Source organism: Amborella trichopoda, chromosome 10 (assembly GCF_054954075.1).
Source record: "Amborella trichopoda isolate Santa Cruz 75 chromosome 10, AtrichopodaSantaCruz75HAP2 v2.0, whole genome shotgun sequence".
NCBI classification, from domain to species: domain Eukaryota; kingdom Viridiplantae; phylum Streptophyta; class Magnoliopsida; order Amborellales; family Amborellaceae; genus Amborella; species Amborella trichopoda.
The window spans coordinates 31,913,650-31,938,920 of record NC_142345.1 but is presented as its reverse complement, the minus strand read 5'-3'; the positions used below and the strand labels follow the sequence as shown (position 1 = coordinate 31,938,920).

At 37.9% G+C, this 25,271-nt stretch overlaps 1 protein-coding gene across 14 annotated transcripts in view; it reads left to right on the top strand.

Moving 5' to 3' along the window:
- Positions 1-25,271, top strand: part of EMB2729 (Alpha amylase family protein) — a 108,916-nt gene that overhangs the window by 81,076 nt on the left and 2,569 nt on the right. For 11 of the 14 annotated variants that reach the window (XM_020675045.2, XM_006856856.4, XM_088848734.1 and 8 more), the window contains 4 exons: positions 4,829-4,906; positions 5,005-5,115; positions 13,006-13,086; positions 15,812-15,916. In XM_020675045.2, the coding sequence (XP_020530704.1) occupies positions 4,829-4,906; positions 5,005-5,115; positions 13,006-13,086; positions 15,812-15,916 (375 nt within the window). Of the gene's footprint in view, positions 1-4,815; positions 4,907-5,004; positions 5,116-13,005; positions 13,087-15,811; positions 15,917-25,271 lie in introns of all 14 variants that reach the window. The other 3 variants (XM_088848733.1, XM_088848732.1, XM_088848742.1) reach the window with 1 other exon arrangement.

Sequence of the window (25,271 nt, the reverse complement as noted above, 5' to 3'; positions counted from 1 at the left end):
TATACGGTCTGTTGACCTATTCTTTTTATCAGGAGTTCTAAGTGTTAGGCACTCTTGGATTAAACTTCTTCTCTAGTACCTATCTTTTCATATCTATACAATTGTTAACAGTTATTAAAATAATAAGTGAAAGGTCCTCTGAATAGGACATGTCACCCATAGTGGGCCCCACGTGAAGCCCCATTGGGTCCCACATGTGTGGAGCGTGGCCCCTAGCCTTGCACATGGGTCCCACAGACCTCATTGAGGAAAATTATAGAGCTACTCTAGCATGGTTTTTACACATTTAAAATTGGTTTTAAAAAAAAAAAACTTCCCAAAAATCACAAAAAAATATTTTTAGTAGAAATCAAGATTTATGGAGTGTCATAAAATCTAAGACACACATAAATACAATTTAGAAGTGGATTGGTATCGAATGGATTAAAAACAAGCCAATATTAGGGCATTTCACTAGTGGCAGGATCCATGATCAACTACTATCTTCTCAAACTAACCCAACGGAACTCATGACCTACAATCAAGTGCAGGGACTCATGATTGGCCGATCAAAGTTAAGAAAGGTATGGCTATGTGGGACTCAAGGTATTAAATTCAAAAAAATGTCTTTTACTTTTCTTTCAAATACCTGAATTCCACTTACATGGGCCACAATATGTTGCTGGAAAATTAAAATATTGCCCTAGATACAACCTAGGATCGTTATTTTTACTGGTAAGAGAAATGAATACTATCCAGGAACTTTAAATTAACTTTTATTATAATTTTTAATATAATATAAGTTCCTATAAATTTACAGAAAACAAAACATAAAACTGAAAATAAATAAAAATCAATGGGAAGACTTTCTGGAAGATGCCTGGAGTTATCCAACCCGGACTTGATACACCCCACACCTGATTCCCTAACCAATGGCCCACTTTTGCTCCTTAAAGTGTTTTTGGAAATTCTAAGATAGGGAAGCTTTATAGGCAATCATTCTTCCTCTAGGGTTTTAGAGAGCTCAAAATAAAATAGGGCTGATCTTGAGAGTTAATCTCTAACTAAGGTAAGCTTCTAAGCTTCTATCTTCTTCCTTCAAAAATACAACAAAACCTTTATTTAAGGTTTCTCCTAAAACAAGCCACCTCTATTTTTCTTTAGAGACAAAAGTATAGAGCAGAGAGCTGTGGCATGCCTCTCTTTTGGTTAAAAGAGAGAGAGAGGTGTGATAAAATAATGAGAGAGAACTTTTTGGCTTGGAGAGGATAGAGAAATATTTGGGACATGAGAAAGAGAAGAGAGAATCTCCCAATTTGGTGTGTGAGGGAGAGAGGATATTTGGGAGGGAGAGAAAAGATCTTCTGATTGATCTCAAATAGGTTTATCTTGGTCTTTAAATAAAAGAAAATCTAGAAAAAAACCTATATCCTAGTTTGAATGGGATTTGACTTATCTAATTTCCAGCTAAATCTTTTAAGATAAAAAAGATATCTATGGGGTGAGAGATTAATAAAAGCCATCCATCCCAAAAATCAGCCATCATGATTTTGGGTGGAAAGATTAGGAATCTTATCCCTTTACACCTTTACCCAATCCATTCCTATTTAAAATATAAATCCAATCAAATTTAAATTTTATCTAAATCTATCATTTATGTTTAAAATCAAACGTAAATATTATTTAGACAAATATTATCCAGATCTTCCATAAAGATATAGGAAACCATATCTCATTAGATTTCTCATTTTTTAACTTAGTGTAAATTTTAAACCAAATCAAAATATTTAAGAAAGTGAAGCATGCCCCCTTTCTCCTAAAATAATGGCGTGTAACATATTTGTTTTCAAAAAACCTTTTCGTATGAACATGGCGTGGAGCTATATTTAGCTTTTAAAAGGATATTTTGTCGTGGCCCTATTTTACCAAAAAAAATGTCGTGCTCCTTTTGCCACAAAAAGTAGCATGCCACTTTTGCTTTACAAAAAAATAGGACGTAGTCACTAGGGTGCACGTGGTCCCACATGTGGGGGCTGGATCCTTAGTCCCCCATGTGTGATTTAAAGTTTTAAAATTTTCAGAAATACCCTTTTATGAAAATTTAGGGAAAAAAAATATTTTAAAATTAAAAAAATATTTAAAATCAAAAAAACATTTATAATACAAAAAAAAATATATAATAAGAATGGACTGGTACCAATGGGTCAAAATAAGCGACACTAAGTGCATTGCCCTCTCTCAAGAAACCATGATCCACAACTGTTCTCTTATCCAACCCAACAAAGTCCCATGACCCACAGTCTCTTTGCAAGGGTTCATGATTGACTTGTCAAAGTTGGATAATAAAACAGCGAAATCATGATCCTGGAATGTGGATTTTAGTTCCCCCCTTTAAGTGCAAGTGGAACACTTGTCACTACAATGCAAAGGGGGTTCTCTCAATGCATATGTACACAAGCTCCTCTAAAAAGGCTGCTTCCCATGCGGTTGTCATGTGTACATGCCGTGCGGAAGTTTGTTGAGGATTTGACTATTGCTCTCACAGACATGCAACCGCACACAAGAGACTACACAGTTCTTCTAACCTACAAATATGATCCTTAGGCATCTCTCTGACCTCAACAAGGGATGACCCACTTCAAACCTTTATCAGTTATGCCACATGCCCAAGGCCAAGGGTTTTGGACATGATCAGGGCCATAAACCGCCCAACCCTTGATTAGTTAACACACATACACTCCCACTGAAGTGCATATTCCTCTATATAGGGTTGCTTCCCAAAATGTGATTGTCATATGCCATGCCGTGCTGAAGTTTTTGTTGAGGATTTGGCCCTTGTTCTCATAGATCCTTCCTTTGTACACAGGAGACCATACAACTCTCCTAGCCTACAACAATGTCCTTGGGCATATCTTCGATCTCAACAAGGGACGACCTACAATAAACCCTCAGATGTAGCGCCACATGGCAAGGGTTTAGGGTTATAGACGACCGGGGTTATAGACCGCCCAAACCTAGGTCAATCAACCGCGGTGCACTACAGGCCAAGGGGTAAGGGTTTTGAACGACCAGAGCTATAAACCGCCCAACCCTAGGTCAGTCAACCACAAGAAACTTCTATTGTAGTGCACAAAATACTAGACAAACTCTCCACACCTTTAAAGGCCACAAGCCATGACAATCTTAACTGAGTTACTATGGTAACTCGGCAAGCCAAGCTACATTATCCTCCTTGAGATGACGGGTTTCTAGGCTCGGCAAGGTGTCAAGCCCTTGCCAAGCCCAATCGACTCAGGGTAGTTTGAGTTGGATGACCGAGTTCTTCAATACTGAAGATAACACATTAGTTGTTTCAAACTACTTTGCGTAATTTTTGCTTTGATAAAGGTACAGAGAGAATTTGGAAAGAGCAAGAAACTTTGAATGATCAGCAGGAACGGTGAAATTCAAATTTTAGTAATTGAAGATAACACATTAGTTGTTTCAAACAGCATAGAGTAAATTTTGCTTCTGTTAAGGGACAAGGAGAACATTGAAAGGAGCAAGAAACTTTGAATGACTGGCAGGAACATTCATCATCATCATCCGAGCCTTATCCCAACTATTTGAGGTCGGCTACCTAGTAGGAACATTGAAATTGCAATTTTTATAAAATGGGAACTGAATTTCTCGAGTCAGTAACTGAATATTCAGCACCGAATATTCCTATTGGTATGATTGAGGAAAGGTAACAAATAGGGGGGCTAGGTTCAGTCTCTGTTGAATAACGATTGGATGCCTGATCTTTAGATGATTTACTTCCATGGGCACGGACATTGATTTGCTACACCTACCTTCAAGTCCAGTAGTTATAGAAGATGGCTCCTATGGTCTTGGTGCAATTGTTATCATGAGCTGCATAACGTATTCCATGTGCAACAAAGGCTGAATTTCTCAATTAGCTAGTCTTTTTGGAAGGATTTTTCTCTTCCTGGACAAGGGATGGATCTTTAAATCCTGTAAAATATCTGTATTTTCTGTACAATCATAGTAATCAAGGATCCAGAGCATGCTTCTAACTTATTCACATGTGCCACTTTGTGATCTAGGCCCACACTTGTGATACACTATCTGCAACACCTATGCACAGTTTTCCGTTACACCACAAGTGAAATTGCATCAACTGCCTTTGAACGCTAGTAAAAGCAGTTCAGGTTTCTTGCACACAGATAGATGCAAGCCGAGAACCATTGCTCTGACACTGAAGATGAAATTGAATTTGAGACAGCAAAAGCACGAATTTAGTTTATGTAGGATTTTGTACGTACAAGAGTAAGGTAAAATGACTCAAGTAACTTGAGAAATAATTGGAGTATGAGTAATTCATTTGATGCCAGAAATTGATCCTAAAAATATAAAGAACACAGAATTTGCAAAATGCAGATGTATGAATTTTGACAATATGACAGCTATCTCATAATATTTATTAGGTCATGAGTTTTCCAAGTTCACACCACTTTGCTTGAATTTGTGACATTTAATTAAAGAAGTGGAAATGGCTACTTGTTTATTCCAGGTCTTTCAAGGAAATGGGTACTTGTTTCTCCTTCCTTATTTTTACTTTGAGATATGTACTGTAAAATATTGCAATGTAAGAGTCACTAGTGACTATTTGTCAAATCATGTTCCCATATGAAGGTATGTTGTAGAATTACTTTACCTCCAAATTAGCAAAGTATTATCGTTATTTGGTAAGATTGAAACTTATTGCTAGTACTCAAGTTTTAGAGTTCTTTTATTCTTACAACCATTATCTTAATCCTTGGGTTACTGTTTGGCATGTTAAATGACTGACAGCTTGTGCATCCAGATGATCAAGTTAATTACATTTACCATTGGAGGGCGCGGTTACGTTAACTTCATGGGCAATGAATTTGGGCACCCTAATGTATGTAGCACTAAATCTGCAATTTATTATTGAATCTGTTTGCCCATTTGTTATAGTTATTGTTTACGTTTTCTTATTGATTGCCCTACTTTCAACAGAGGGTTGAGTTCCCTTTGCCAAGCAACAACTTTTCCTTTGCATCAGCAAACCGTCAGTGGGATTTGTTAACTGTCAATGGAATACATAATGAACTTTTCTCGTTTAATAAGGTACGATCCCTTTCACCTATGCAGTTTTTATATTGCCAGATCCAAGTGTTAAAGAACTCAAAACCCATTTTTTTTCTCTTTCTTTTTTTGGTAAATAATCATCTGGATATACTCAAGTGGATCCTACACTTTCAGAACCAAAAAGTCCTCCTAAATAGCTTTTTCACCAAAGGGATTAAGTGGACAGCTTGCTCCCATGCATATATATATATATATATATATATTCAGAAACTTAGAGGCGCCCACCTAGGAATTTTGTTAAAGAGAGGTCTCACAACGACCACTTGGAGGACATATTCTTCTTTTTGTTCTTATTATATGGAGAGAGAGAGAGAGAGAGAGAGAGAGAGAGAGAATATGAGTTTGTGAGGCGTGGGGCGCCTCACATCAAACACTTGGAGGTCACCTACTTCTTTGTCTACATCTTATGTGTAGAGCGAGAGCATATGGGTCCATGTGGGTGTCGGTGTGTATGTGTATGTGTGTGACTGTATGAGAGAGTCCACACATCAAACAATTGATAGTCATCTACTTTTTCCTCTTCTTCAGCTCTTCTTATATGTAGAGAGAGAGAGAACATTGGCTTGTGAGCGAGAGAGAAGGGCTTTGAGCTCTTAGCCATTGTAACATGCCTTAACTATTTTTTTATTGTTTTAAGGGTGTTTATGCTTTTTTTTTTGGTGGAACTAGGTGCATAGGGGCTTGGGGGGCTAGATTTGCCACCCAAAACCCTTCACCCCCCCACCTTTTAGTGGGGAAAATTAATTTTTTGGCCCTTGGCCAAGGACTTTTTTCCGCCCTTGCCCAAGTTGCTCCAAGACACCACCTAGGCAGGTGCCAAGGAACAAGCCCGCTTGGGCATTTTGGCCTCCAGGCCACCTAAGCTGAATTTTCAATATCCTGTCAGCCCAATGGTGTTCGAATTTTAATTATTTTTCTACAATCAAATCGATCTGAAATTTGGAGCGTGTGTACATAAAAAATAGGTTAATCTTCGAAAAATAAAAGAAAAAATATTTTACGTGAAAAAATTTGACCAAAATACCCTTGTAAAGTTTCGGAAGTATTTTGGTCATTGTTTTTTTTTGCAGATTATTTATTTCTTTATTTTATTAAGTGAGCCTTGATGAGAAGAATATACACCTAAAAGTTCAAGTGATTTGGATTTATAGAAAAAAAAATTAAAATTCAAACACGAAAAGAGGTCGTGATCGCCAGATCGGCCCAGATTCATTCTGGGCCATTGGCGTTTACTGTAGCAGTTAGCTAGTGGGCGTGCAGAATCCACTCCCATATATATATATATATATATATATATATATATATATATATATATAGTGTTTTCCCAACTAATTGGGGTTGGAGTCGACTGCACAAATTCTGGTCCGCTATTCTTCTCTATCAAGGGACATACCCTTAGTGATATTATAAGTCCCTATATCTTTTCTAATTACTTGCAACCATGTCCTTTTGGGCCCATCCCTTGCTCTTTTTTAGCCTTCCACTTGAATTCACACCTAAGTATATTTTCTCTCATCTTATCACCTATTGGTGCTCCTCCTAAATTCAAATGATATATATATATATAGGAAGATACTACAAAACCCCTATAGGCGAAAATGTACAGTGATTTCGCCTGCCCTCGTCACCGTCCAAAGTTCATCGTACGGTCACGACTGTCCAATAGTGTTTCATTTTTCATTTTTTTCTACAAATCGGAATGACCTGAAATTTGGAGCATGTGTTTATCAAAAGTAGGAGAATCTACGAAAAATGTCAAAAAAACATTTTACATGAAAAAATTGACCAAAATACCTCCGAAAATTTTTGGGGGTATTTTGGTCAATTTTTTTTTCTTGAATTATTTTTTTGTACATTTTTATTAGGTTTGCCTCACTAAGATGTACACATGCTCCAAATTTCAGGTCATTCTGATTTGTAAAAAAAATAAAACACTATCGGACAATCTTGACCATACGATGAACTTTGGACGGCGATTAGGGTAAGCGAAATCCCTATTTAGTTTCACTTATAGGCATTGGAAAGATCTTTCCATATATATATATCCCAACTACTTAGGTGGGCTACATAATTGTTTTTCACCATTTTGCTCTATCAAAAGCCAAACCGAAGGTTTGGCCATAAGTTACTATATCTCGTCCCATGACTTCCATCCATGTATTTTGGACCTATCCCTTGGTCTTTTAGAGCCTTCCAGTTGAGCCAAAATCGCCCCTCCTCACTAGTGTTGTTCGAGGTTGACTCTACACATGGCCCACCCACCTAAGTCTATTTTTCCTCATTGTGTCTCTTATTCGAGTCTCCTAAGAGTTGAAATTAAAGTAGAGAATAAAACATTTTGGTATGATCTAGAGAGAAAGAGACGAAACAAAGATCATGATGAAGAAGAAGGGAGAGAGAGAGACATGTGAGAGCTAGAGAGGGAGAGAGAGAGTGGCATAGAGGTTCCTTGTAGCCTCTACCCCTCTTATAATATTAAGTAATAACCCTAGTTATAATTTATGGACAATACTGCCCTTATTTAGAGACATAAGACAAATAAATACTAAACAAAAGATAAATGATAATTCTGCCTATCAAATATAATAAAGCTTATTCTTTTTATTTCCAACACTACCGCTCAAGCTAGTGCATGGATATCAATCATGCCCAGCTTATTTGTGATACTATGTAAGTTGTCCATCCAACGGCTTTAGTAAGGATATCTGCATGTTGATCTTTAGACTTCACATGAGGAGCCTGAATGATCTTGGTAGCAACCTTCTCTCTGAAAAAGTTAGAATCTACTTCAATATGTTTAGTCCTTTCGTGAAAAATAGGATTTTCTACGATATGAATGGCTGCTTCATTGTCACAATATAGAGTCATGAGAAGCGTAACTCTAACACACAAATAAAAAAGAACACATTTGATCCACATTACTTCGCATGTACCATGAGCCATTGCTCTATGTTTTGCTTCAACACTTGATCTTGCCACAGCATTTTGCTTCTTTCTTTTCCAAGTAGCCAGGTTTCCCAAAACAAAAGTACGATAGTCAATTGTGGATCCTCTACCAGTTTGGCAACCAGCCCGATCAGCATCTGTGTAAACTACAACATCAGGATGTCCTTGATTTGAGAAAAATATCCCTTTCCTTGGTGTAGACTTGATATATCTTAAAATTCTATGCACAACATTGAGGTGGGGTTTACGTGGTACATGCATAAATTGACTGACCACGCTAACTGCATAAGAAATGTCTAGTCGAGTGACTATGAAATATATAAGTTGCCCACTATTCGCTTATATTGATTAGGATCTTTGAGTAGCTCACCCATTTCTCCGTGAAGTTTATGATTGACTTCTATAAAAGTATTTACAAATCTAGATCCCAACATCCCCGTTTGTTGTAACAAGTCCAATACATTTTTTCTAAGAGTTGACTATCCCTTTCTTTGATCTCACCATTTCAATTTCCAAAAAATACTTGAGGGGTCTTAAATCTTTGATATCAAATACTTTGCTTAAATAAGATTTAAGATCCTCAATGCCCTTAACATTATCCCCTATCACAACAATATCATCAACACACACATTAAGGGCATAATTCCAATAGAATACTTCTTCACAAAGTGTGTATGATCAGCTTGACTCCTTTTTAACCCAAGCTTCAGCAGCGCCTCACTGAATTTTTTAAACCATGCTCTAAGAGATTGTTTAAGTCCATATATTGCCTTAACTTGTAAACATTTCTTGTCTCCCCCTTAATATGAAAACCAAGAGGCATGGCCATATAGATTTCTTCGTGGATGTCTATTTAAGAATGCATTCTTAAAATCTAGCAAAAGGATTGGCCACGATTTATTCGCAGCTAGTGAAAGAATGATCCTCACAGTGTTCAACTTGGCCACAAGCGCGAAAGTGCCTTGATAGTTTATACTAGGAGTTTGGGTGAAACCTTTTTGCAAGCAAAAGTGTCTTGGTAGTCATCCTTCCCCAAAACTCTCTGATCCTCAATCTTTTTTTATTTGACATGATCGAGATCCTACATTTCCTCTCTTATTTTTGCTAGTTTGAAGACGTCTTTTCCACATTCTCTTGTCCCTAATTTGTTGTATATGTCACCATATGGTTATGCTTAGCCTTGCTTACTATTTTCTTAGAGTTTTTCTTAGTATTTTTGTATTCTTTGAAGTTTTAATCATTTCTATTGTACAGCCAAGCTTTATAACATGATTGTTTTTTTTTAATAATGTTTTGAGCCTCATCACTCCACCACCAAGTTACCTCATCTGAATGTCTTTTCCCTCTAAATTCTTGTAAAACTTCTACAATCACAACACATAATATTAACTTCATCCTCAAAATTCTAGATAAGTTTATTTTCTCCCTTTCTAAATTCCACCACCTAGTTCTTGGACACCTAGGCGATGTGTCTTGGGGCGCAAAGCGCATTATGTCGCCCCATATGTTGTGATGTGGCTGCATTTAAAACAATAACCATGGGCCTATATTTTGTGGTCAAACTCTCTCCTGGGTTACACTCTTTACATTATGGTCTATCTGTCTTCTTAACTAGAAAAAGACTTAAGGCTGAGCCAAGTCAGTAAGTAGTAGTCTAAGACCGATTCCCTTATAGTGTGAACCTATAAGCTGGGTTCAGGTCATAGCAAAAACTAGAATAGCATCACCCATTTCATTTCTTTCCCCAAATCTATATCCTCTATGTATCTTTTCATATCCTCTACTATCCTTTTCTATATGACTATTTAAGTCCCCTCCTAAAAAGTCCTCTCTCCATTTGGTATTCCTTGGATTAGTCCATCTATGTCTTTAAAATTATCTTTTACTTGTATTCTCTAGTCCTACCTGTTGCATATAAACATTAATTACATTAATTATCTCCTCCCCTAACACAAGCTTAATTAATAGGAGCCCATCACCTACTTTCTTAACATCTACTACTTTATTTAAATCTTTGTTTACTATTATGCTTACACGATTTCTATTGCAGAAATGGATTCATGTAGCCAACCCCAAATAATTGTGATAAGGCTCCGATGATGATTTTATATAAAGCCAAGTTGCCTATATCATAGTGTGGCCTATACTGTAGCATAAGCCACTATTAAATTTATATTGTTGACCCTAAATGTTGCACACATGTAGATCTCATCCTGGAGATAAAAATAAAGTAAAGAAATTTCTACACAAAAAAGGCAAAAAAATGTGTGTCCTCTTATCTTTTTAATAGCTAATAGATCTAGGCATTTAAGACTTCAAATTTGATCTTTTTTAAATTATTTATTTTTCAAATCAAATGTGTGAAATTTCCATTCCAAACAAATGGCTCATGCTGTATGTTTGGCCCTTTGCTCATATTGTAGCTACGAGCCAATTAGATTCTATAATGTTTTACCACACACACGCATATATACACATAGACATATGTTTGTGTGATTGTGTGTGTGTGTGTGTGCGTGTGTGTGTGTGTGTGTGTGTGTGTGTATATATATGCTTCCCCTTGTTGGGTTTATGTGGCCATTAATGGCCTTATGAGAGCTTGTATAAGCATTTTATATAATGAAATACAAACTCAGTGAGAGTGTGGTCCTTGTGTGGACCATACTAGGCAAATGCTATTTGTCGATACTCGGACTGAACTCGACGTACTAGGCCAGCCGAGTTTGGAAAAACCCAAGATACCTGGGAATAAGGATCTAATCGAGAAGGGTTTAGTGGTTTAGCCTTTGATGAGGTCGGAGTATGCCCGGATGAGAGCCAAGGGACTTTGTGGCCCTTGTATGTGATGAATAGCCTTTAGAGACATGGCTAAAACCTCATTGTTATATCATCACACGGTATGTACATAGATAGCTGTATTGAGATTCACCATTGAGGGTGAAGTGTGTACATGTGCGAGAGATTACCCCTATGCACCATTGAGTCATGGTTGCCTCATGATCTGGCGGACCATGTTTTTTGTCTCTAATGGAGAACCTAACATCCATAGACAAGGATTTCGTCCCCTAGTCTATTGTTTGACTTTGGTGATCCAATCATGAGCCCTTGCAATGGACTATGGGTCATGGGAACTGCTGGGTCAGTTTGAGAAAGCTAGGTGGATCGTGGTCTGCAGTTGAAGGTGGAGTGTTGATGTACATTGATAAATTCCTAAATCTAATGGATCGGATTCCCATCAAAATTCATTAATTTTATGTTATATGATTTTTAAAATGTTTATTTGAATTTTTATGAATCTTCTAATATTTTATTTTTGTCATATGAATTTATAAATTAAGAGAAAGTCATTTTTCAATGTTTTAAATAAATTATGAGATTTATAAATTCAAAAATAAAATATTTCTAAAATTATGTGGGACCCTCCATAAATATGGGGGCCCTATTTGGCACGTGTGGAAATTGAGTGGGGCCCACGTGTGGCCACCAAAGGGTGGCACAACCCACCCATAGGGATTAACTTGATCACCAAGTAAGGTGATGGTTGTCCCATGTTGGGTGGCTTTTTTTTTTTTGTATATAGCCAACTTGCATGATAAATTCAAATATTTGAAATATTTAGTAAATCTTGTAAATCAAGCTTGATTGATTCAAGAAATAAGGAATGAATATATTAAAATAGAAAGTAAGATATACATTTTCCTTATTTAAAGATTTGATGGGAATAGATTTAGGAAAGGCAGGATAAGGTTCTAGCACCTTCCTTTGAATCTTGATGTTGGATCAAAGGAATGGATAGCTCACATCTCTCACCCCACAAGTCTCCCTAGATTGACGGTCATGATTTGATCCGACAAATTATGGCAAACCCTAAGGCATAGAAAATCTATAAAAAGAAGCTCTCCCACCTCATAAATCGTTACACCTATTCTCTCTTCTCTTTCTAAGAGTTTTCTCACTCTCTCTAAGGGGCATGCCCCAACCTAAGAGCTTCATATCTCTCTCTAAGTTACAAAGGGGGGCACACCCCAACCCAGACCTCCCTCTTCAAGTTTCTAAGGGCGCACGCCCAAGTCATCTCTCTCTTTTGCGAGTTCTAGGTGGCACGTCCAAGCTGGGGTTAGCTTGTGGTTGTTCGATTTTTGTGGGTAACTAAGGGGAGCATCCCTTAGCTAATAGATCTCTCCCTCTCTCTTTGATTTCGATCTCTCATCCCTCTAAATATCAAGCCAAGGGGGCTTCAGCAAGACTAAGGCCTTGAGGCTTTAGGTAGTTGGTTCTTGATCGAGATCCATTGCCATTGAGAGGGTTTTGCCATAAGTAGGAGAATCAAGAGACCAATCATAGATCCCGGACACCATCGGAAGGAGGAAATTCGGCGTGAGGTGTACTAAGCTTAGTTAAGGTAATCTCCGGCAATTTTACTTCTTTAAACTTTTATTTGTGTTATGCTCTTCTAATCCCATAAAGCAATGAGTTAAGGTTTCGATTTAAAGAATTATATTCAATAGTAGCTGCAAAAGAGAGCCGTGTTTCTCTTCTATTCTTTATTTGTTTCATGATTTTTTTATTTGTAATTGTACATTGCAAGTGGTCTTGCCGGTGTAAGAATAATAAAAATAAGAAAAAAAAAAATTTATATATACCGTGCTTGATCACATAGTTCAACTTTCAACCCCCAACCCCTAGAAAAAAAAAACCCTAGCCAAAACAAACAGGTCCGTAGTGAATTTAAGAACATTGGATTAAATATGTGAAGTTTGTGAAGACATAATAGATACACAATATTTGTTGATAATCAATCTCAAGTTGTATCATTTCTTTCATTTGGAAAAGATCTGAATGTGATGTGGTAAATATGTTGTAACAATGTTTTGATGATTATCATGCTTTTGCTTTAATGTGTTTTACTTCTCATTTTGTAAGGATGTGATGACGTTGGATGAAACTGAAAGAATTCTCATGAGGGGTCCAGCAAATGTTCACCATGTAAATGATTCTAATATGGTAAGCTTACTAAATCTTCAAATATTGCTAATTAACACATTAACTTTTAAAGTTGTTTTGTTGACCTAAGTAATGCACTGATTTCGTGTTCTATGGAAATTGGATACTTGCATAGTTACATTTCTTGATGCACGCTTCTAGATACATGCATTTAGAAAAGTTTAAACTTTGAAAACCTAATGAGTCCCATATCTGAAAAGCTTATGAAACTATTCATTTGCTTCTCCATGGGGTCTGTTTCTTTGGTGGATCCCCAAACAGATGGTCTTTAGGTGACCAATGGATAACGATCTTTGCTGTATCCACTGGTCTACTATAGTTGGTTCCTGCATTCTGTTTTATGCACTTGTAATTGCATTCCAATTGCTTTTCATTTTGATACAGTAACCATTTGGTCATCTTCAGAAGTTTCTTGTAATTAGGTGTGGAAGTGGAGGTTTCTATTTTATTTAGGAGTCAGAATATGTAAATGGTAGTTGTTGGAAGTGCTAGAGATTTGGAAGCATCTTAGGAATTGGAATTGCTGTGGAATCACAAGTGGCCGGAAGATTCCTACAGTAGGAAGTGTCATCTATACAAGAATTGAGATTTCTACTTTTAGGGGATTGCGCTTAAACCCAATTGGAATCAAGATTTCTACAGTTTTTGGGATAGAGCACCCAATCAATTGGAACCACGTCGGGAATCATCAAGAAACGAATTTCATGGGGAGAATCCATGTATTAAGTGTTGAGTTTTGCGGCCTTTAAAGGCTTAGAGAGATTGTAAATCTAATACTTTATAATGGAATATGCACTTCAGTTGGAGTCTGTGTTGATTGACCAAGGGTTTGGCGGTCTATGGACCTGGTCATGTTTAAAACCTTAACCCCTGGGCATGTGGCACTACCGAAAAGGGTTTCTAGTGGGTCATCCCTTGTTGAGGTCAGAGAGATGCCTAGGGATATTCCTTACCAAGGGAACTGTGTGGTCCCTTGTGTACAGTTGTAGGCCTATGACAGCAAGGGCTAAAGCCTCAACAAACTTCCGCACGACATGTACACATGACAACGTCATTACTGAGAAGCAACCTATAAAGGGACACATCCCAGTGTGCCAAGCGCTCTTTCACTCCCAATGTGATCAAGAGCTGTAACATGTCAGTCTTACAGGGCCTTGAAAGGCCATAACTCCAACAAAACAAGGGAGCTTTAGCTTGGAGGCCAACTAAGGGCTTTTGTGAAGGAGGCCCAGGTTATGTTCAACTTGTACTTGTACCTTGCTTGGAATTTTTTAATTTTCTGTTTTCTTCCTCAAAATCCCTGCATCAATAAGAGTGCCCATGAAAGGTAAGTTTTAGTACAAACCTTTATAACAGGTACTAAGCAACTTCAAATGAATATCAGTTTTTATTGTCCACAGCTTCATATGAGACATGTGAATTGATGCATCGTGCAGTACTCTTTTGTGCATCTATAAAAGCAGTTGTGAATATTCGTTGTCATTATTTCATTGTGAATTTGCGATGGTGTTATTGTTTTTCTTTTACTTGGATTCCATGATGTATCACAGTAAAATATTTCACGAAATATGTCAAAATAACTTCTTCTAATATTGGTATTAGCACCAACCAGTCCCCAGACATTTGTACGAGGTGTGGTACCTTTTGCTACTGGCATCTTCGCGAAGTATGATTCAGTTGATAAAATTCGGGATTCAACTTGTAGATCCATGATTGTCATTGATCATAAGAGCTCGCTATGATGTTGCGTTCAAAAAATTATTAATCCCTTGTATACATTTCTTGTAATTATTAAGTTACTATTAAGAAAAGTGCCATGTAAGGGTGACAGAAGCAAAAGACAATTGTAACTCTGTTTATGCATAAGCATAACCTGTACACAATCCACAAACATGTCAACGGCCTCAATTTTTGGGTGGCATGAGGTCTAGCGGTGGCTATGGACCCGAACCTGACTCCGGACCCACAGGGTATACCCAAGACAGGTCTGGGTATGGGTTCAACATTTGGACCCAGCGGATCGGGTCCGGGTCCAAAACTTGGACCTGAACACTATTGGAGTCCGGGTTCGGTTGGACTTGACCCGTACCCGACTTGTAACGGTATATTGTTGGAGATAAAATACTTCAAGCCCTGGTCATTTGGGTGTATTAAGGATGGTATACGATAAGAACTTATAGTCATCTTTAGCTAGTAAACGACAAATCAGACGGCTTGAAATCTAATGGCGAGTGACTGTGATCTTGTTGCCAATAATATGGGTATCATCATCATCATCATCATTTTAGCTTTTTCCTAATTAATTGGAGTAGGTTACATGAATCCTGGTAAAAAAAGGGAAAAAAAAAAAAAGGAAGCTCATAGTGAGGGTGGCAATGGACCCGACCAGACTTGGGACCTGACGGATACAGGCATGGGTCCAACTTTTGGAACCGATGGGTCGAGCGGGTCTGGGTCCGGGTCCGGGTCCAGCCGGACCCGACCCATTGCCACTCCTTAGGTCCTTCAAGTTCTTGACATCCATAATATTCTATGGTTATATAAACAATCCACTTTTCATACTGCTATTTGGAAGTCCATGGATTGTATTATTTGTTTTGCTCTTCTTTCCTTAAAAGTTGTGTTGTATTTGTTCATCTAGTTTCAACTAGATCAATGACTATTTAAATTATTCATAAAGAATTTTGTGTGTTCTGATATTCTTGTTTATTTCTCCATTAAATAGGTCATTTCTTACATACGTGGACCTATTCTCTTCATCTTTAACTTTCATCCTGAGAATAGTTATGAAAGATATGGCATTGGTGTTGAGGAAGCTGGGGAGTACCAGGTATATGAACTCATTTATTACATCTTGATTGTTTCCTTTCATTAATTTTAAACAACTAACAATAATATGCTAGTCAGTGATCCAGTTGATATTCTAATCAGCCTTGGAGAGGGAAGCAGTATTCTGTATAGTTGTACGTCATAGTGCACAGAATCAGTCGTTCTATTGCTTCTTGTGAGGACACATTTTTCTTCTTCTGAAAGTAATCGACTATATTGAAGTAAGGACAGATTGTAGAAAACAAAAATGCTCGTAATCGAAATCCTTGCTATGTTGAGTTTAATGCAAACTATGGGGCTCCTGCCCATCCTTTCTTTGCCAAGGCATCTACTGAGGCATTTCCCTCCCCCAACATGAACTTAAAATTGATATGTAAGAACTCGTAACTTCAACAATTTGGTTCAAGATGTATTCTAGTCTCTAGGGGCACGGAAAATCTTGGTAACCCAGGAAATGAACTTATGTGAATCCCCTTCCACTAGGAGAAAATGACCCCAGGTAGGGTAGGGGCAAACATTATGTGAATCCCCTTGCACTGGGAGAGAACCCCAGCTAGGGGCGACCTGTTCGCTATCTTCTAACGGGCCTGTAGCCTCTACCATGGTAGATTCCGTTGTTTTGATTGGGCCCAAGTATGAGAGGTCAGGGTTCAAGATGAATTATCTTGGAAAGGCCCTGACCCAGCTGGGCCAAGTTTACTGAGTGATGATCCATCAACATTTTGCTCAGTGAGGATCCTTTGGAATTTAGTTTGATGGTACCTGCTCGAGGGGGATCGAATGGTAGATCTCGATATTCTAATCGGCATGCAGCAAAGAATGGCATTCCAGTTTTCTAAAACCTCTAACCCAACACTTGAACTCTTGACAGTTCTATGCTCAAAAGAGACTATCTCTTGACTCTCGAATAGCAGAAATCCTAGCATTTCATTCCACCTGGAGGGCCCATATTATGGCAAATATGGTAGCCCGCCATAAGAAAATCCCCTAGCAAGGATAGGAGGGACTAAAATACTCCACGAATAGTTGCCAGACTGTTTGGCAAGTCATCCACATCCACCTGTAGCATTGAAAAGTGAGGGATGCCACTATATGGCCCAAGAAAGGACAAAGTAAAATAGATGGTCCTTACCGGGACCACCCCTTACGGGCGTGATTCCAGCTCCAAAATCTAGATCCCAAGCTCTAAAGCAGGGATCTCGACCAAAGCCCTTTTGTTTTTTTTAGGGAGCAAGCTCCTTTTTCATGGAATATCGATTCCTTATTCGTACGGACCTGGATCCCCCTATTCATGGTGCTCGTTCCCTGTGTTTGTGGATCTTGATCCCTAAAATGTTGGGATCTCGATCCCCTGATTTAGGGATCTTGATCCCTATATTTGTGGTTTTCCATTCTTATCGTGTACTGACCCCAAACATCAAGAATTAAATTACTTAGATTGCTACTATAGTTGTAAAATGTATAACCCATATCAAGAATTAAAACCATTGAAGAATTTAAAATAATGGAAAGAGGGAAGCTCGTTCGTTGCGCAATGGGATCTAGTTTCCATGTGCATTTGGACTACAATCCTTTATATTTATAGAACAAGGATCTTAATTTATATGGATCGTGGTCCCTAGATTTTTGGGGTCAAGACTCGTGAGAAGTGGAAAGGCGGCCTTGCGAAATGGGATCCTAATGCAGGAAGGAAAGGTGGGAAGTTAAATCCACCCCTTTCTTGAATCTTAAACAAGTTAAATCGGCAATAATAAATTAAACCAAGAGAAGAACTCTTTTCTTTCATGAAATAAAACTCATTTCAATGACATATGCCTCCCAAAATATGACATTTAAGACTCTAAACTATCCCTAAACAATACTAAAATTCCAAAAATACCCCTGTAAACAGTACACATGTAAACAATAATGTGCGAACAGTAACACATAAATAGTACTCATGAATAGTAAATAAAGAAAATATAAGAAAACAATAGAATCCCAAAAAAAATTAAAATCCTAAATAAATCCTAAAACTAAAATCAAAATTAAAAGTGAATAGAAATTAAAAATAAGTATAATTTTCTCCTCCATCATTCTACCCGGGTTGGAGAAAATTCGTCCTCGAGTTTTGAAGTGTGCTAAGATGAATTCAGCCTAAAAACCACCTTCTTCAACCTTATTTTTCTTTGTTGGCTCAAATATTATTTGAGGTAAAAAGATTCCTCAAGAAATGCATCTTGATATGTATATTGAATAATCAATGCAAATTTATCAAATACGGTTATCCTTGAACTCTCATAGCAAATCATGTGGGAAACTTCAAATGCAATTTTCTGGTCTTTAGAGGTTTTCTCAACATCTATTTCATTACTTTCTAAAATCAAGGCCACAATTTGGATCATGACCCCTTCAGGGCCCCTACACACCTCTTATATATTACAATTTAATGTTCCAAGTACAAAAAGCTTCCAAACAAACAACACATTGACCCATATATCCCAACCTAACTTAAAATGCGTAATGACAGTTTTACCCCTGTGTACAGTACTCGTGAACAGTAATTGTGAATAGTACTCATGAGGTAAATAAAAACCCTAAAATCTTTAAACAAGTAAAAAACTGTAGAAGTAAACCCTAAAATTAACACTATAATATACATCATTCGAAATTAAATAAAAAAAAATAAGAATAATTTTATCCTCCATCATTTTCCCCTTTATTGGAGAAAACCCATCCTCAAGTTTTGAATTGTGCAAAGATGAATTTAGCTCTGATACTGATTTTATGGTGCTACAATAACTTCCTACACTGCTACAGTACTTTCACACCATAGTTGTTGGGATCGATTCGGGATTCGCCGAACCGCCCCCTATATAGGAAGCTCCTTGGGGTTAGGATCATCATCCGTACAATAAACAAGACAAGGAGCGAGATCCTTAGGTTTATGGCAGCGAGATCCGATGCTAATGGGCTCGATGTTTTGACTAGCAGGAATATAAGTTCCACTATAAAAAAAACAATGAGGTTATAAGTAGAGCTAGTACGAGTTCCCTTGGTCGAGGAATCAAAGTTTAAGCATGTCATATAACAGGGTTCCTCCTGTTCTACTATCAAGATTCTTAAAGTATAGAAATCAAGGTCCTCAAATGATTGGCCCCCAGGTCTGCAATTGCGATTTACCAGGGATCCCTTATCAAGTGGCCCCTGCCCTTAACAATGGATTTATTTATTTTTGCACGAATAACAACGGATTAATTATATAGTTCTATAAAGTCGGTTTTCTTATGATCACTACATCTTCAAGCCATGACACAAGTTTGCATGCACCATTCCATCTGACTCTCCAGCAACCCAGAATCGGAGAATCCTACTATGCAAGAATCATCTTCTTTGAATGTAGTCTCATTTGCTTTCATTATTTCTCAAAGGTTGGGTCTTCAAAGGGGCAAGAGGATAAAGATGAACTACTCTCTCTCTCTCTCTCTCTCTCTCTCTCTCTCTCTCTCTCTCTCTCTCTCTCTCTCTCTCTCTCTCTCTCTCTCTCTCTCTCTGACTGATGTAAAAGAAGCTTTTTAAAGCTTGGAATGAAAACATATATTCTCATCTCACAACTGTAATCAGATTTAAGACTCTAAAACAATAGGACATCATAAATATAAGATTTTAAATAAAGTAAATATTCTCACAACTAAGAGGGATGGCTTACACAATAGAACTTAATAAACAATGGGTCACTCTAGACTATGCCTTGTTCAAATTAAGAATCTAAAATAATAGAACTTCATGCTATGTGAAAAAGGGATTGGGTTTTAACAACATGGAACTTATGATTTCTAATTAATGGAAACTTCGGACAATGGCAATCTCTAACCTGGTATCATCCGTTAATAAAAGTATACCCACAAACATGGAACCCAAGATTATAATGTACCAAAACGTTGGACCATGGTTGACGAGAGTGGGGATCTATTTCGAAATGGAACTAGATTCCACTGATAGATGGAATATGGTCCCTTATTTTTGGGAGCGAAATCCCAAAATCAAAAAAACAAGGTCCCTCCAAGATCCCTTGCAGGAACCATGAGATCGAGGTTCCGGAGTAGGATCGTCACCCTACCCACAAGGTCCCTTAACTATGTTCCCTACACTACTACAGTACTTTCGGCGTAGATCGCAGGCTCTGATACCTAAATCCACCCTTTTTTTTTAACCCTAAACAAGTAAAATCAGCAATAATAGAGAAAGAACATGATTGTAAATCAAGCCAAGATAAGAACTTTATTCTTTCATAAAATAAAACTCATTGCAATAATATATGCCTCCCAAAATATGAGATACAATATTAAAATTCCATAAATACCTCTGTGAACAATAAAGTGTGAATAGTAACACGTGAACAGTAACTGTGAACAATACCATGAATAAACTCATAAATTGTAAATAAAGAAATATAAGAAAATCCTAGAATCCAAAAAAATTAATATCCTAAAAATAAATATTACATCATTTAAAATTGACTAAAAATAAAAATATATATAATTTTCCCCTCCATATCCAGATCCCATGAGCGTTGGGAGTGAGATCGTTTATATATGGGATTTAGCTCTGTTCTAGAATTCTAGAAATGTTGTATGGATCTCAATTCTGGACTATCACAACTTTTGGCCCATGTTGATCCAAAGATCCCGTTCCTGATCGCGAAGCCATTTCCGCTCCGGCTTCCATTAACTATGAGATGGTCAATGTTTTCCTTTGTTTCCTTGCATATCACACACCTATTTGGAAGTTGTATGCCTTTCCTCTAAAATTGATTAATTGTTGGTGCTTCCCTGGAGAGAACTAGCCAATTGAAGTACTAGATTTTTAAAGGAGGGGATAACCGGGCTTTCGAGGCTTTGTCTCTAGGTAGCTTGGCTGAGGACCAAATAGAAAGATGATGCCAAGAAACCGCCGGGGTAGGGGTCCAAACTGAAAGAAGTGGCGAGGTGGAATTCAAGAGAATAAAATCAAAAAATTCTGTTTTCCTTTATTAATGCATATGAATTCCACTTACAAGTGACACAGAATATAGTTGTAAACAAGAAATAAAACCCTAAATACAACCTCGGATATTTCCTTCTACTATAAAAGAGAATAGACACAATCCAAATTGGAAAGCAAGCTTTGAGTATAAATTGTTGTACAAATAATGTTCCTAAACATTCAAATAAACAAGCAAAGAATGACCGAAAATAAAACCAAACAGCCATGAAGACTTGAATTTTCCTATGCTCACCCCATTAGGACTTAGTACACCCCGCACCCAATTTCCTGACCCATGGTTGCATGTGATCTTATTGGCCTTGCTGAATTTTCTGAATGGAGACCATCCCTTAGGCTATCTATAACCCTTTGGAATTCTTAGGGCATTATGCCAATTTCCTGACCAAAATCTAGGGTTTTGAGAGCATAGGATAGATCTAGGCTATCTATAACCCTTTGAGAGCAAGGGTTTTTACTGCTGAAAATAATTTAAAAAATCATAAAAGAATTTCTAAAATTCACAAAAGTATTTATTATACTAAAAACAAGATATCTAAAAGTTAACTGGTACCAATGGGTCAAAATAAGTGACTGACAGGGCACTCCACCCGATCTAATAACTATGATCCTCGACTATCTCCTCAAACCAACCCAACAAGGACCATGATCCACAGTATCATGTAGTGGCTCATGATTCGCTCGTCAAAGATGGCCAATAAATTGTGGAACCACGGCCTTGGAAAGTGGATCACCGGTTCCTCCTTTTAAGAGCAAGACATGTTCACATTTCATTATAATGCAAGGTAGCATATGTACACGTATTCCTTTTCAAGGTTGTTTCCCAATAATGGGGCTATCATGTGTATGTGTAACGCGGAAGTTTGTTAAGGATTTAGCTTTCTCTCTCATAGGCTTACATCTGCACACAGAAAACCATGAAGCTCTCCTGGCCTGCAAACCTTCCCCGGGCATCTCTCCAACCTCAACAAGACCTCTTAAAACCCTATTCGACAGCGCCATATGGCAATTGGTAAGCGTTTGGGACATGACCAGGACAATAGACCACCTAACCCTACATCAGTCAACCAATGTACCTGCTCTCACTAAATTCTATAATCTACTGTAATTCTTTTTTACATGCTTTCATGGTGTTTAAAAGCCACAAACCTCAACATCTCCCACTTAGCCTTTGAAGGTCGTGCAACCACTTCCTTTCAGTCCCTCTCAAGCCTACCGCATGTACATGCTCGGCAAATACATTTGCCACCAATCTTTTTGTTGAAGGATATGTTAACATAGCCTTTGTGGGGAGATAAGCAACCTCCTCCTCTCCAGGTCGGATCTCGTTTCAAATTTGGTAATAATCCACCTTAATGTGTCTTGATTTCTTGTGAAATTGTGGCTCTTTGACCCCACAAATCGCTTCCTACTTGTCTCAAAAGATTCTCACATAGGCACTTGACGGGATCAAACCTTAGCTTATTCAAGAACTTCTTCAACCAGACTGCCTCTTTTGCTACAAGACAACAAGCCACATACTCTAACTCCATAGTCGAGAGTCTAACGTCCTATTTCCTTAAGCATCAGGAAATAGCTCCACCAGTAAGTGTGAAGATAAACCCGAATGTTCAACAAGGGAGGACGAATCTTTCGTTCTTCTGACTTGGACTTCTGAGTCGGTCCTCATCTGGGAACCTTTCTACTTATTCTTCATCTTGATGAGTGATCCACCTAGTAGTCCAGCACCGGGAAAAATGTTTTTCCATTCATCCTGTGGACTAAGCTTGGAGACCTTGCTTTATCTTTGTGACTTATTTTATCAACAACAACATCCTGGATTGACCCAATACTAGAGCTTCATCTCATCTGGATCGCCTTGATGGTCTGCATCTGAATATCCGTGTATTTGCATGTCTGAGCCTCCTCCATAAGTGAGTGAGAGATTAACATTTCCCTTCAAATATCGCATAACTCTTTTTATTACTTTTTAGTGCTTCATGCCGAGACAACTCTAGAATGTGCCGATCATACTCAAAGCAAATGATAAGCCCAGTGTTGTCCCAAACATGGCATACATCAGTGACCCAACTATACTTCTATGCGAAATCCTCTGCATGGCCTCTTTTCCATCTATACTTGTGAGACACATGGCAAGGCTTAGCTTGATCTTCTTGTCAATGGGGGTTAATATGGGCCAGTAATTTATCATTTCAAATCATTCCAGAATTTTCTTACAATATTCATCTTAAGATAACTAAATTGTTTTCTCTCTTCTATTTCTCATGATTATGATTACCATAACATATGAAGCCTCTCCAAGATCTTTCATATCGAAATGTTGTGACAAGAAAGCTTTTGTTTCCAATTCGAGTCATTGAACTACTGAAGATTAATATGTCAGCCACAGATAGGAAGATGAATACTGTCGTACTCCCACTAACCGTGATATGTGTACAATAATCCTTTCGTTTAAGCACAAAACCAGCTTTCGACGTCTCTTGTGTTGGAATTATGGCCCTTTCAAGGCCTTAAATCCAAGATTCCCTCACTCAGTGGGAGCAAGTGGAGATGATTCTAGGTGCTTGGCACACTGGGGCCTAGAATCATATACCGCAAGTACATGAGGTAATGAGAAACATCGGTGAGAGAGAGAGAGAGAGATTGCTTACAGAGGTGTGAGGGTCACCTCTGAGCCTAGAATATTCCTGGATTGTATACCTCATGGATGATGTGTTCGCCAGGACTAATATAACCAAGAAGAGAATAGAACCCGAGTACCTTGAGAGTGATGGCCCTGTATAAGATGGTCATGAATCATGGGAGATGAGACCACCCTATCGCATGTGCACCTACAGTCGCATGGGAAACCACTCTTCTAATGTGTGATCAACTAGGCAAAGCTTGTGCATATGTGCCTTGAGAGGATCCCTGTATATGAGTATTTTTATGTCCCTAGGGATGCACATGTAATCCACTGACACTCGAGAATGATGGGTTATTGATTGGAGTGGCTTTGATCACTCACATTATGTGTCCTTGCCATAGGGAACATAGCCTTGTTAGATCATTCTGAGATACTAGACAATCATTCCAAACTAGCCCAATGGAGTACTCCAATAACCTAGATTTCAAGTCTAAGATCTCTTACCAGTTCTCCATTTTATTTTGATACCATAATGAGTAGTAGTTATGGTAGAAAATGATTTTTTTAGAACTTTTGGAGAATGTTTTAGAATTTTTCATAATTTTTCTAGAGCAAGAAAATGAGTATTATTGAATTGTTTGAGAAATTCCAATCAAGGACAGACTGGTCGGAGCCTACACGTGCCACCCAAGTGCCCATAAGGTGGCCACGTGGCGCCCACGTCGTCCCCCTTACTTTCTGACGTCATCACAAGTGGGGGGTCCTATTTTGGCATTTTTTAAATTGTTTTATAGAGATTGGGATTGAATTTATGTTATTTCTTGAGTTACCATTTTTTTAGCACATGTCAAATTGCTACACATGTGGTCTCATTCACATAAGCTCAAAGAGGGCAAGTAATTAGGTGGGAAAAGGCTTTGCTGATGATGATGATGTGGTATCATTCACATGTGCCGAGGATTTGGGCAATGGCATGAAATTTTGGCTTAAACCTTAATCCATGGGAGAAAATGATTTATTAAAATAGCTTTTTATACCGCATTACCTCATTGGCTTAAGCCCATATGAATCTTATGAAATTGTTTCATCCTATTAGATGAATGGGAGACATTTTACACATTACATGAGGGGCACCCCTCTGTACTTTCACTTTTTCTTTAATTTTAAAATTCACCATGGGCACGTTTGGAATGGAGAAGTAGCATTTGTGAAAATTATTCTCTACTAAGGAAAATTTAGTAAAATGGCTAGATCTAGGGTTTTGTGAAGGAGTAATAAGGATGTGTAAATCTTATCCCTTGATCTTGATGGCTAAACAATGATGAGTGGCTAGGTCAAAGCCCTCTTATGTTCCATGGATGATGAGCATCAAGGGCTTTGATCACCTCACTTAAAATGTGACACTTGAAATTGCCTATTTATACCCCACTCAGCTTCATTTTCAAGATACCACCTCTCAAGCTCACTCGGGCATGCCCACTTTTCCTTTTTTCTCTCTCTTAGTGAGAGAAACAGCAAAAGGGAGAGAGCTTCATGGCCCACCCGTTGGGTGCCTTCTTTCTTCTTCTTATGGAGTTGTGCTCTCCCTCATGGCTATATGATCTAAAACCTTTTATCTATGGTGTCTTGTGCATAAGGCAATCTCCACAGCCCATCTTCTTCTATGAATTGCATGAGAATCAAATCTCACATTATGTGGTTTCCACTG